The sequence below is a fragment of the Triplophysa dalaica genome, chromosome 9 (assembly GCF_015846415.1).
Source record: "Triplophysa dalaica isolate WHDGS20190420 chromosome 9, ASM1584641v1, whole genome shotgun sequence".
In the NCBI taxonomy this organism is placed as follows: domain Eukaryota; kingdom Metazoa; phylum Chordata; class Actinopteri; order Cypriniformes; family Nemacheilidae; genus Triplophysa; species Triplophysa dalaica.
Window position 1 is genome coordinate 17,909,499 of NC_079550.1, and position 12,340 is coordinate 17,921,838.

Sequence of the window (12,340 nt, forward strand, 5' to 3'; positions counted from 1 at the left end):
GGTATAAATGAATACAGTATTTGGTCTAAAAGGAAACCAGAAATTTTCAAAAAATATTTTTGAAGTTTGAAACAACTGTAACTTCTAGAGCTCTGTACTTTTCCTCATTCTCTGACTGTCAGGCACACACACACACACACATATAGTGAGTTCATCTCACACACCTCCACATGCCCAAATCACAGATCCGTGGAAGACATACTGACAGCGGTGTAATGTCACGGCTATACTGGGCATCTATAAAACTTGATTGACTGGCTGTGGTGCTTCAGTGTTTTTTAAGATAATAAAATGTGTATGTATTTTTATACATCTGTATTTATATTTCACAGTATATGTACTCTGGTAGGCTATATGAGACCACTTTTAATGCACTTATGCATTTTGTTGTCCTTATGTTGTTCCAATTGCTTCCATTGTTTACCTCATTTGTAAGTCGATTTGGATAAAAGCATCCACTTAATGACTAAATATCAATGTTTCACTTTTTATAAAATATGGATTAGTGTGTGTCTGCATGTGTGTCGAAAGATTTTAATCAACATGATGGACTTGATTCATTAATCCAAAATACGTCAGAATAAATTATGATTTGAATAATGATTATGCACAAGACAACAATAAGACTTGAGAAATGTCCTTAGCTACAGCTATCAAGACGATTACACACGCTCTTTAAACCCGATCAAGCTTTGCTTGCCGACACAACATCCCTTACTTTAAAGTTGTAACTGAGAGGGCTACCAAACACTTCAAGATATCTTGCAGTCAACCGAGTATTTAATGTTTTTCAAGTGAACTGCAAAATTTGTTGGCATTTGTCATGGCAGTTTAGACCAGCATGAATATTAAATCTGCTATTAAAATAGTTCAAAGGGAAAGTTCACCCAAAAATAATACATCGTCATGATTTGTTTTACCTTCGTGTCAGCCAGTATGACTTTCGTTCCTAAGAGAAGAAATTTTGAGAAATGTCTTAGTGGTTTTGTGTCCATGCCATTGAGGTCATTGGGAGCCAATGTTATTTGGTAACCAACATCTTTCAATATATCTTTTGTGTTCTGCTAAAGAAAGAAAGTCGTACAGACTTTGGAATGACATGAGCGAGTAAATGATGAAAGAATTTTCCTTTTTGGTTGAACTTTCCCCTTCCTCAATTGTAAGAAAGATCATAACTTTCATGTATTTCTCTGAAACTTTTATCCAGTTTTGAACACTTACCATCTGCTGACTCTTTGCTTTTGCGTCCTCCAGAACCTTTCTTCAGCATGTTTCGCCCAGAGGTGAACAGGTTGCTAAGCTCATCCAACGGACTGGTTGGCGTACGACTGCCTCGACCCCCCGACCCTGAGCTGGACCCTCCAGAACACGATGCCGTGGAAACATTTTGCATGGAACCCCCATGCACGCTGGAGGAGTTGGAGAGCCGCCCGCTTTCACGTGACCCATGCGGGACCCCAGACGCACTGCGAGGAATCGTGCCGGACATGAGAGCATCGTACGGTGGGGGCCGTTTCAAGGTGAGCGGAGTTAACGCGCGGCCTATGCTAACAGGCGACGGGCAGGCAGAGTGGCTCCGCGGGTAACCGTGCGCTGATGACGAACCCCCGCTTTTGTACAGAGCAGATGGCAGGGGTGGTGCAGACGATCGGCCTGATGCTGTGATCGTCTGTTGCTCCTTAGTCTCAGCTGACTTTTTACGATGATGGTGGTGGTGGTGATGGTGGTGTTTAGCAGACACCTGCTGTGTGTCCAGCTGCTGTCCAGCGTCAGCACTAGTCGGGGATGATCCAGGCTTGCCATATCCCGTGTTATCTAGCACAGGGAGTTTAGTGACATCTAGTGGAGTGAGAGGGGATTCGTCAGAGTTGGGGGAACACTGGGCAGGAGCGGGTGGGAATACAAGCAGAGGTGGTCGGTGGGAGAGCAGATTTGGGAAAGGAGCAGGAATGTCACAGAGTGAACCGCGCGGGGTGGTGGGGCGTGTAAGTTCTACTTCTGGCACCAAAGGAGTCGGGCACTGCTCCCAGCGTGATTGGGCGTGGTCCAAGGATGAAGCTACGTCATCGTAGACGGGGTAGTTCATTTCCTCATATACGCTTTCACCTTGATCGTCCTCCTCATCGCCATTGGCTCCGTCCATTCGACCAAAGTCTCGTAAAATGTTGCCCACCATTTCTATATAAACAGGCTCCGCCTCTTCGTCGCTAGCTGGGGCTGGGCTTTGATTTTGAGATGCTGATTTCTTTTTCGGCCGTCGAGGCAGAGAGGCAGACTTGGCCCTGCTTCTGTGGATTTGGATGTAAGACTCATCAAAGGATGTGCTGAGCTGTGTGTTGGGGTTACGTTTGGGTTTGGGCGGAGGCATGCGACGGTACTCCTCGCTGCAGGGGCGAGATTTAGAGGCTGTTGGAAAGAGAGCAGAAGTTAAAATGTAGTATTTTCATTCGTGGTATCATGCAATTTTGAAGTGCAAGTAATTGTGTTTCTTTATTATGGATTGATTTACGTCAATAGATACATATACATCTTAAATGTACAAACAGAATTCTTTCTCTAAACTTAATAGCCTATAAGAGAGCTGCACTCTTAGGGAAATCAACCTGATGACGTCATCTTTCTTGTGATGATTTAAACTTTGCAAACTTTAGTCCAATCCAGTATTTTTTATATCATTTTTTTATACAATGTAATTCTTTATTAAAATAAGTGTACACAAGTATATGGAAAGCATAACAGGCCAAATCTCCGTTTTCTTTAAGTTGACTTTTGGCATGTCTTAGATGTTTTATTAGGTTTCCATTAAAATATTTATATAAAAAACATTTTCAAATGTTACAGTGTTATTTTACTTTAACTATATTCAGTATTAATTTAAATGATCCATATGCTATCACAAATTTCTGTGCTAAGTTATTGAAGCAAACCTATATAAGGTTAGTAAATGGGAACAACAGGTTCCTCTCACATTCTGTGTAGTAAGCATATTATATTCTGTAACATTAGAGTGTCAGTGTGGACTTGACATGTACAGTAACCCTTTATAAATAAGCCTGAGAAAGACAGCCAAGTCAGCTTGTATTAACTTTTAAAGTCACAGTAATCCCACGAAGCCACAGGGAGCTGCACTGGTCCCATTACTGTTCCAGTGTGCACGCGATTGCCTTTGATGCTTCACGTTTTACTCTTTCTGCTCTCATGTCTCCCAGTGCTGACCTCAGTACAGTAACTAATCCTGACTGCGTGTGGTTATGAAGTGGGTTAATATGCTTCTCTGAGGACGTTTTAGGAAGTATAGAGTTTTACAGTCTCCTTGAGACGGGATTAATTATACACAGTTTTGCCAAGAAATGAGGCAAGCAAACCGTACTCTGTGTGTTTAAAGCCAGTAACTGATGATGTCAGCGCTGAGAGATATTAAGCTTCGATTTCTCACAGTTTGACATCAATGATGTCTATGAAGTCACTTTAAAGGAAGAACACTCATGCCATTCATGTTCTGAAAAGCAGTGTTCAAAAATAACTACGTCTCCAAATACATTTTCATAAGGTTGATGTTGATGGACACCTTTTCTTTTTGTATGCTTACGTAAATATTTATTTTTAACAATCATTTTATATTTTTCTTTCTCAAAGAGGTTATTTTTTGTTATTTTAGGACATCACTTTTTTCACTCCACTGAGATTTTAAATTGAATCACAGTCAAATCGTATACACAAGCAGGCAACTTTCTACACGTACAGCAGAGGTGTTAAAGTTAAAAACACCAGACTGAGGATAAAAAAAGTCATTTTAACTAAATATTTTTCTCACTAAAAACCAGTCGATTACTCACACGCTTGCATTTCACTTTTCACCCGTGTCACTTCTTTATACATCACCTTAGCTGGACTGACCCAATTCATCCTGCAGTAGTTCATGTGTGATTCTCAAATGCATGCAAATGTTTAATCTTCTGTAAAGCTGACGGAGGCTTTTGTTATGTCATTGTCAAGTGATGTCCTGCAGTGCTTTGTGTTTGTGTGTGTGAATGTTTAGGATATGTAAAGGATGTGACAGGGGTTTATATCAGCTGTGTGGTGGATACACAGATGAAAAGTCAGTGGATGACAGAATCATTTCACATATCATTCAGTAAAAGAGAAAGACCACCGGAACCCACCCGAGTGACAGAACGAGGACAGGGCAGATAACATTCTCTCAGCAGTTTTACAAACACACACATGTCTGGTTTATTATCTCCGTGGGGACAGTCCATAGGCATAATGATTTTTATACTGTACAAACTATATTTTATCCCCTAAAGCTTAAGATCGTAGAAAACCTCTTGCATGTTTAGATTTTCATAAAATATCGTTCTGATCGATTTATAACCTTTTCTGCCCATGGGGACACGAGTCCCCGTTGGGTTGGTGTAAGACGCACACACACACGTTCGTTTTTTTATCATGTTTGGGACTTTCTTTTGTCTTTCATTGTTTTCATGTTGAACTAATGATATTTCCTTTTTGTATACTGCAGGTTTTCATGTCAGACTTATAGACTGAGAATCATTGCTCTGTTATTCTCCTACTTTTTTAGAGCAGTGCAACTTAGATCAGTTTACAGGCTGGATGCTTGCATGACAGTGTGTTGATAAAGATAAATAGATTTAGATTTATGTTGTGATGAAAAAAAGTTGGCGTTTACAGCCTCTTTTACACGAAACAATGTAGGAAACGATTGTATGGGCATATGCATTAGGAACGTGTATAACTTTATTTGTGTGTTTGTTTTGTGTTTGTGTTGTAATTTGATGGCTGTGACACAGGGAAATATAGGGCACTATGTTCCAGAGGGCAGCAGGTGCATAATGTACCTCTTCTCTCTCTCTCTCTCTCTCTCTCTCTCTCTCTCTGTCTCTCTAATCTCTCTGTCGCTCCCTCCCTCTTTGAAACAGTGTTGTGATGTATTTCCGATTAGTGAATGTGGATCTTATCTAGTCCATTAGATAATATGTAGAGTAATTATAAACTCGATCTAGTGTCCCATTTCACTACTAATATACTATAGATGTTCATCTGTATAAGCGTATGTGTAAACAATGCATTTATATTGATTTTTCTCTATATTAAAAGTGAAGTACAGCTGATGTAGTCCCTGCCAGTTTGATATACAGCACTGTGCCGTATGGGGTGCCACATGTCATTAGGTTTAATATGATGCTGTTACAGGAACGCTGATCATGATTTATTTAGGCTCTGCATGTATGTCACAAACTATCTTTATCTTTTCTCTCTTGCATGTTTGCAAGTTGTGTGGTGAGTAACCCAATCAGAGCTGTATATAGAACAAACGTGCTCACTTTTATAGTAAGTTAAGTTGTACATGATGATAGGTACACGCAAGCCATCACAAAGATTATAGGAGGAGATATAGAAGGAAATATTATGTACATAAATACGATAATACCTGTTTTTTTTTTCGTTTATTATGGATGGGTTGTCTTTATCATGCCGTTGGTGATGTTGTATCAAGAGGATTAAGCCACATAGAAATGAAATGTGTAATAAGCTTAAAAGGAAAAGGATTGTGTAGAATATAAATTATTTCTCGACCTCTTCTGGAATTTAAAGCTAATGAAATATTCATCATCTTCTGTGATGGATGTTAATAATTTTATTCATAAAAACGGAAGTAAATTAGTTTGTTTTCTAAAATGAGAATACATTTTTTTTCAAACATCATCTTTTATGTTAGCTGTATTTTTTTTTACTTATTATGGCTTAAATCAAAACAAACCAAATGCAGTTTGACGATAAAGAAACATGATTTTTGAAAAATCGTAAAAAACATAGTTAATCACATTTTGGAAATAAACTCTTCATCTAGAGGTCAATAATAAAGTGTAGCATGCTACCCAAACAGTGCTCTGTCGTAAGACGTTAAAACAGATAGGATGGGCTTGAGAGAGAATTTCACATAATACTAACCAAATGAAAGAACAAATATGCTATAAGAGAAATGGGTGTGGCTAACAGTGAAAATGTGAATGATAAACTGTGTGACATTAAGTCAGAATAGTAGTTAGAAAAACAGGAAGAATGTTGCATGAACATGAATGTATGGCAGGAATCAGAGAAACCAAAGAGAGAGATGTTTTAGCTCTTTGAGGCTCTTCTTGAAGAATAATCGGTTTCCTGTGGAGGAAACGGCACAGAGCCTCAAGCTGAGTGGGTGAATCACAATCAGATACTCCAGAGAAAAATTCTCTTTTACACATTCGCTCAGTGTATTCAGTGAGCCTTCAAGATCCTATATGACTTTAAATGTATGTTTGTGGTAGGGTTGAGAGCGATTGTTCGATGTGTAACGTGTTATAACTGCTATAAAGTACTGCTTGTACTATACATGAAGGTTGCATATGTTTGAGTTCAAGCTTACTATAATCCAATGTTTTGTTGTGATTAAAGAATGAATTTATTGTAATGTTTAATGTTGAGTGTGCCCGAAATGTAATGTTTGAGGTTTCAGCATTCTGTAAAATGAAGCTATAATATTTGAACGTATGGTGTCTCTGCAGAAAAGAAAGATTGAATGGCTTTGATTCCTTTAGTAAGCTAGTCAGATTCAAGGAGTTTCAGTAAAATGTCCCTTTAAAATGTTGGTTGATGGTTTTTGTTTTAATGTGCTGTAAAGAAAGGCTGAGTGGGTTGTCAAGTGATGTTGAGTGCGAGGTTAGGTGTGTTGTAAAGTGTTGCTTATGACAGCGTTTAAAAATATTAATGCTGAGTGCTATCAGATGTACAGCATGTACAGTGAGGGGGTTAGGAAAGGCTAATAACAAAATGTGGGTGCTACGTTCCATGTAACATTTTTTAAATAGTATAAAATTGCCCTATCGAGCACTTTTAGCCTCGTCGGCACTCAAGGTATGTGTGTGAAAATAAATATAAGCCTCCATTAGAAGTATGTGTATGTTATCACAACACATCCCTTTTTCCACAATTTTTCTTAGAAGCAAAATGGTATATGACGTCATACCATGTTGTCTAAATGTGTGTTTTTGTGTGTGTTGTGTATGCATATTACAGCTAAAGGCTCGTCTGCTGGTTCTTGACCTTGTAGCTGTGAACATGTTTATACGAGACATCATCTGTGTTTCGGTTGATTCTGTCAGAAGCTGTCACCGTCATTGAGGCCCGGCATGTTGCCAATGGCAACGGTTCACCATGACTCTGCAACCAGTAGGCGACCAATAGGAATGCTTTAGAGGGTACAGTGTGACAAGTCTTAATAGGTCAAACAAAAGATGTCACTTGTTCCTAAAAATATTGAGTATTTATGTGGTATAAAAAGTGTCTTTAAGGGGAATGTGTGTGACCTTTTATCTCTGTGAAAACATGTTATGAATTACGTTTTAAAACCAACTTCAGCTGTTTTGTTGCGTTTAGATCAAAGTCTGTTTACAGAAGTTTTGCCATTTGGCGGCCATGTTTGCAACGTCTCTGGACAGTTATTTATGTCAAAGCAAGTCAACAGTCCTATCTCCTTAAATGGTGGAAGGCATATATTTCAAAAATCGTTGGCAAAAATCACAACTAAAAAAGAGACCATTTGCAACCTGATATGGAATGTACCATAACTTTGGTTTGCTAAGCTTAAATTTGGCTAAGAATCACATTTTTCAAGGTCGCTTCAGCTAATGTGCATGCACATAGACTGGAGAGGCCCTCACATAAGCCCCGCCCCATAGAATCGTCAGTCGTCATCGATTGGATCGTTTAACTGGAAGGCGGGGCTTTCTTCGTTAGAGCGGCCATAATGAGTGTTGCATTCCTTCGCATTCATTGTAAAAGCAGCGGTGCGTCTTGTTAATCTATTATCTTTGGTTTATATGGCTTAAGTTTATCTATCTGCTTTTCTTCCTGACTAGTAGAGAAATGTACAAAACTCCTCTCAAACTTCAACAGTTGCCATGTTAAAATATTTCTCATCCTCATGTATGTGTGTGTGTGCAGGTGATGGTCGTAAAGCACCATTGTTTCTAAAATATAGATCAGCATTGTAAACATGTTTTCTTGTTTTTCTCTTCTTTGTGATGTATGCATAGCGGATTCGGTGCATTACTCAAGAGGAGGTGTCGCATGTGTATCGACCCGTGAATGAGGGACGGAGGAGAGTGCACGAAAGTGGTGATAAGAAAGAGGAACATTGACGTGATGCTGAAGGGAGAGAGAGATGCATTTCTTCAGGGGCGATGTAATGCATTTTGACAGTGATATTTGGATGGTTGAGATGAATGTGTGATGTTTAGTTGAGAGTAAAAGGCAAAGGGAGCAGGAAAATATTTACCGTCGCATTTCTCCGAGTCCTTTCCGCTCTTCCCCGTGCTCAGCCCAGCGTTGACAGTCTCAGAGGATGTGCTCAGTTTGGTGTTGGGATCTCGTCTGGGTTTGGGAGGGGGCTGTTTTCGGGACGTAGGGCTTCCCTCTTCATCACCCCCGCCCACTGAGTGTAAAGACTGCGAGCGTACGGTGAAACCCGGCCCACAGGAAGGAGAAATGCGGTCCTGAGGGGCCGGCATCGTCATAAAGCCCATCCGAAAGTGTTTGCCTGCATAACCCCCGCCTTCTGTCACACGGGCCACATCTTCGCCGATCCTGCAGAGTTTCAATTTAGATATTTTACAAATTCAAGAGAACCTTCCAGATCTTCTATAGAACTATGGAATTTGTAATATATTTTATACATGGTTGTATATCTTTAAAAAATAAATGACGTCATCATTTATTCACCCTCATGCAGTTCAAAACATGTATATGACTCTTTTTCTGTAGCACACAAAAGAAGATATTTTGAGAAATGTCTCTGTGGTTTTGTGTCAATACAGTGGAAGCCAATGTAGACCCCAAATCGTTCGGTTACCAACGTTCTTCAAAATATCTTCTTTTTTTTCTGCAGAAGAAAGAATCACACAGGTCTGGAATTATTAAAAGTAACTGCTCTAGGACTGGTACAGTGGTCCCATGATTATAAAAACATTTCTGTAAGATGATTCACATTTCTGTGCCTGGATGCAGAATTCATGTGGATATTATTTAATTCTAAATGGCTTCTAATACATATTAAATATTGTATTTCATTTGTGGCCTCTAGCCGTCCAAATATGTCGAAGTGTTGTAAACGTAGGAATGTTACAGACAAAAGACCAATTCACTTTATCTATTCATCCATCTCTCCATTCCCTCATACCTTCAAGAATCTGTCCCGCCTAAGAGTCAGTTCTTCGTAATTCAATTCGAAGCCATTTGGCTGGATTTTAAGATGATTTCTGCACCGAATATCCCAGGAAAAAATCGAGTTACTTTCATCTGTCTGTTCGTGAGAAAGCCCAATAAAATATAGTGGGAGAAAAGGAGAGATGGAGAGAGAAGGGGCCAGTCAGTTCATTTGCGTCTGTCTCGCGCTCTCTCTGAGGAAAACTAATCATGCTAAAGAGCAGACAGGATTTACTTGTGTTGGCTATGTGTAACACACACACGCGCACACACACTTAGTGTGTATTCAGAGGGGAGGGTGTGCTGTTGTGGGCTGTAGTGATTCATAAAGAATGATTGAGGGTCTATTTCACTGTCTGCCAACCTCACTGTACCATTGTCCCTCTTCTCTCCTTATCCCCCTCTCTTTCCATCTTTTCATTTATGTATCTTGTGATCTATCTTGTCTTTCTTGTATCATCTGGAGCTTTTTCTCCTTCTCACTTTTCACACTGCTAGAATAGCCACTAATTAAAAAAGCTTTCTTCTCCTCTTCCTATTTTTGCTTCACAATTTTTATTTTTTAGTTTAGAGGTTCTCAGTTTTGAGGTCTTCTTGACCCCCTGTAAGGTTGTCTACACTGTGACCTGGGCACAAATATACACCAAAGTGACACTAAGGGCTCTAAAAGTTCTAGAATGATATAACACTTATTCAGCCATAACAAATAATCGACTGACTTGTAAAGTGTGTGAGTATTTCTGAGAACATAGGGTGCCTTGTTTGATATCTAAAAGAGTGTAGCTTAATTCTGAGTTGGAAGAGCAGGTTGCAGACCAAGAAAGGTTGAAAAGTCCACATCAGGAAATTGAAGCGAGTATGAAATGTCTCGGCACTAAATCACCAGAAAGCACACCGAAGCACCGATGATTCAACTCTATTCCCCATCCATCACTTCTGTTCCTGCTGCTGTTTCATATTTTACAAGGTCTGAAGAGACAAACGTTGTAACTGTGCTCCCGTCCTTTTTAAAAGCCCCAACATCTTTCCTTCCTTCTTAGAGCTTGAAAGTGCCATCATTTCTGAGATTATACAGTTCATTATGTCGACTCGATCATCCGTTTTTTTCCACTGAGCTTGTCGCGATGCATTCTGGGATTGTTTTTTTGTCCGTGAAGCTGCAGGTTTTAGATTTTGGCAACATGTGATGTGATATTCTTCTGTTTTGGACAGCCTTTGTGTCACCCATGATGATGTCTAGGTAGACAAATTCATAATGTTTGAAACAAAGCCGGGTGTTCTAGGTTCACGTAGAAATGCTTTATTTGTGTAGTAAGTGAATAAACAGATAAGGAAGTGTTTGTCTCGAGTGTAGTGGGGTTAGCATGTGTACCATCAATGTGTTACTTGGAATTGTAGTCGGGTGTGTATGTAAAGGTTAAAGGTCATGAAACCAGGGATTAGTAGGGCGCAGCTTGGATTTCCACTACTGATGGACATAGATAGCTGTACTAGTGTGCGTGCGCACATGTGTGTGTATTAGACACACGTAGGATGCATTGATTTAATATCGTCCTATGGGCATAAATTACCACACACACAGTTTTGTAATGAAATCTTGCCTGAAATCTTCCTATAATCTCATTGAAAGAGGAGAGATGTGGATGTCTCTGAAGCCCAATTCCAGCGTGTTTGTGGATATGTGTGTGTGTGTTATATTAGTCTGTATTGATCAGAGCTCTGTAAATAAACGTCTGTATCTTCCCATCTCTCCATTTGACACCCATCCACCCTCCACTAATAAATCAACCTCTCATCCCTTCATTCCGCTTGCCAACGTTTATTCCAACAGTCCTTTTTCTATTCTTTCTTTTTTACTTTTTAAACATTCTTTTTTGCATTGTGTTGCAACTGTTTTTCCTTTTGACTCTCTGTCTCTCTCTATCTGGAGAGATACTGACCTTTACTGATACTAAATGTCAATGCACTAGTTATTGATCTGAACACACGTTTACATTAACTAAGACTTCCCGTCTTTCTATTCTTCCTGTCTGTAGTCTTTTAGAGAGGAAGAACCAGGTCAAAACAATAGAATGTGTCCTGAAGTCAACATGAACTCAGAATTGCTCTGCTAATAAATGTGAGCCCGGACCAAAAACAGTCATTAGGGTACATTTTCTAGAAATTGAGATTTATACGTCATTAAGCCGAGATACAACTATTTGAAAATCTGGAATCTGAGGTAGCAAAAAATGGAAATATTGAGAAAATCGCCTTTAAAGATGTCCATCAGAGGCGCTGCAGCAAGTTTGTAAGTGTGTTTCTGGACATTTTTTGTTAGCGATTTTGCTGCATCCACTTACGAAAATAATGTTTTGATATATTTAAGGTAGGAAATTCACAAAATATCTTTATCTTTATAAGTCTATAATGAACCGAATCGTTTCCGATTCTCTCTTTTAAAAGACGAAATTTTTGGAAAATTGCTTATAATAATTGGACTTTCGCAACACTGCTCACAGGATTGTGTGATTTCACAGGCAGTGATGGATATTATGTGATATAATTCTGTGAAAGTAAAATGCTTGTCTACCCACATGAACCGTCAGTGAAGGAAGCATTTTTTAGCTTTTGGACACAGTTGTGTGCGTGTGTGTTAATCTACAAGTTGCTCTCAGAGGCATTTAAGGAACTTAACCTGATTCTCTCAAAGCAGTCAGAATTTGTAGACCGACAACGTTATATAACAAAATAAATACTTTTCTGTAACTTTTACCTTATCTTCACATTCCACTATACAGAGGGACAAGTGTATGTGTGTGCACAAATCTATGTTGTACAGGAATTGTGGCACTGTTTGTATGTCATTTAAGGTCATCAGATCCAGATCATTCAATTTGTTCGATTGGATGTGTGTCCTTGCATTGCCTTTTCTGTGTGTGTATCTGTATATGTGCATCTGTGTGTGTGCAAGACAGATAAGAGTCGAATGACACATCAAAACCTGCCTTTTGTTGTGTGTTTTAAGGAAGTGTGCATCCATGTGTCCTCAGGGGGAGCCATCTAAATTTAGAGACGAGAGGGAGACAAGGACCAAGCC

General features: G+C 39.3%; 1 protein-coding gene across 13 annotated transcripts in view; it reads left to right on the top strand.

Annotated features, from left to right (window-relative positions):
* The window catches only part of mecom (MDS1 and EVI1 complex locus), a 176,644-nt gene that overhangs the window by 12,761 nt on the left and 151,543 nt on the right, over positions 1 to 12,340 (top strand). For all 13 annotated transcript variants that reach the window (XM_056756376.1, XM_056756379.1, XM_056756383.1 and 10 more), the window contains exon 2: positions 1,255 to 1,520. In XM_056756376.1, the coding sequence (XP_056612354.1) occupies positions 1,448 to 1,520 (73 nt within the window). In that variant the 5' untranslated portion in view covers positions 1,255 to 1,447. The remainder of the gene's footprint in view (positions 1 to 1,254; positions 1,521 to 12,340) is intronic.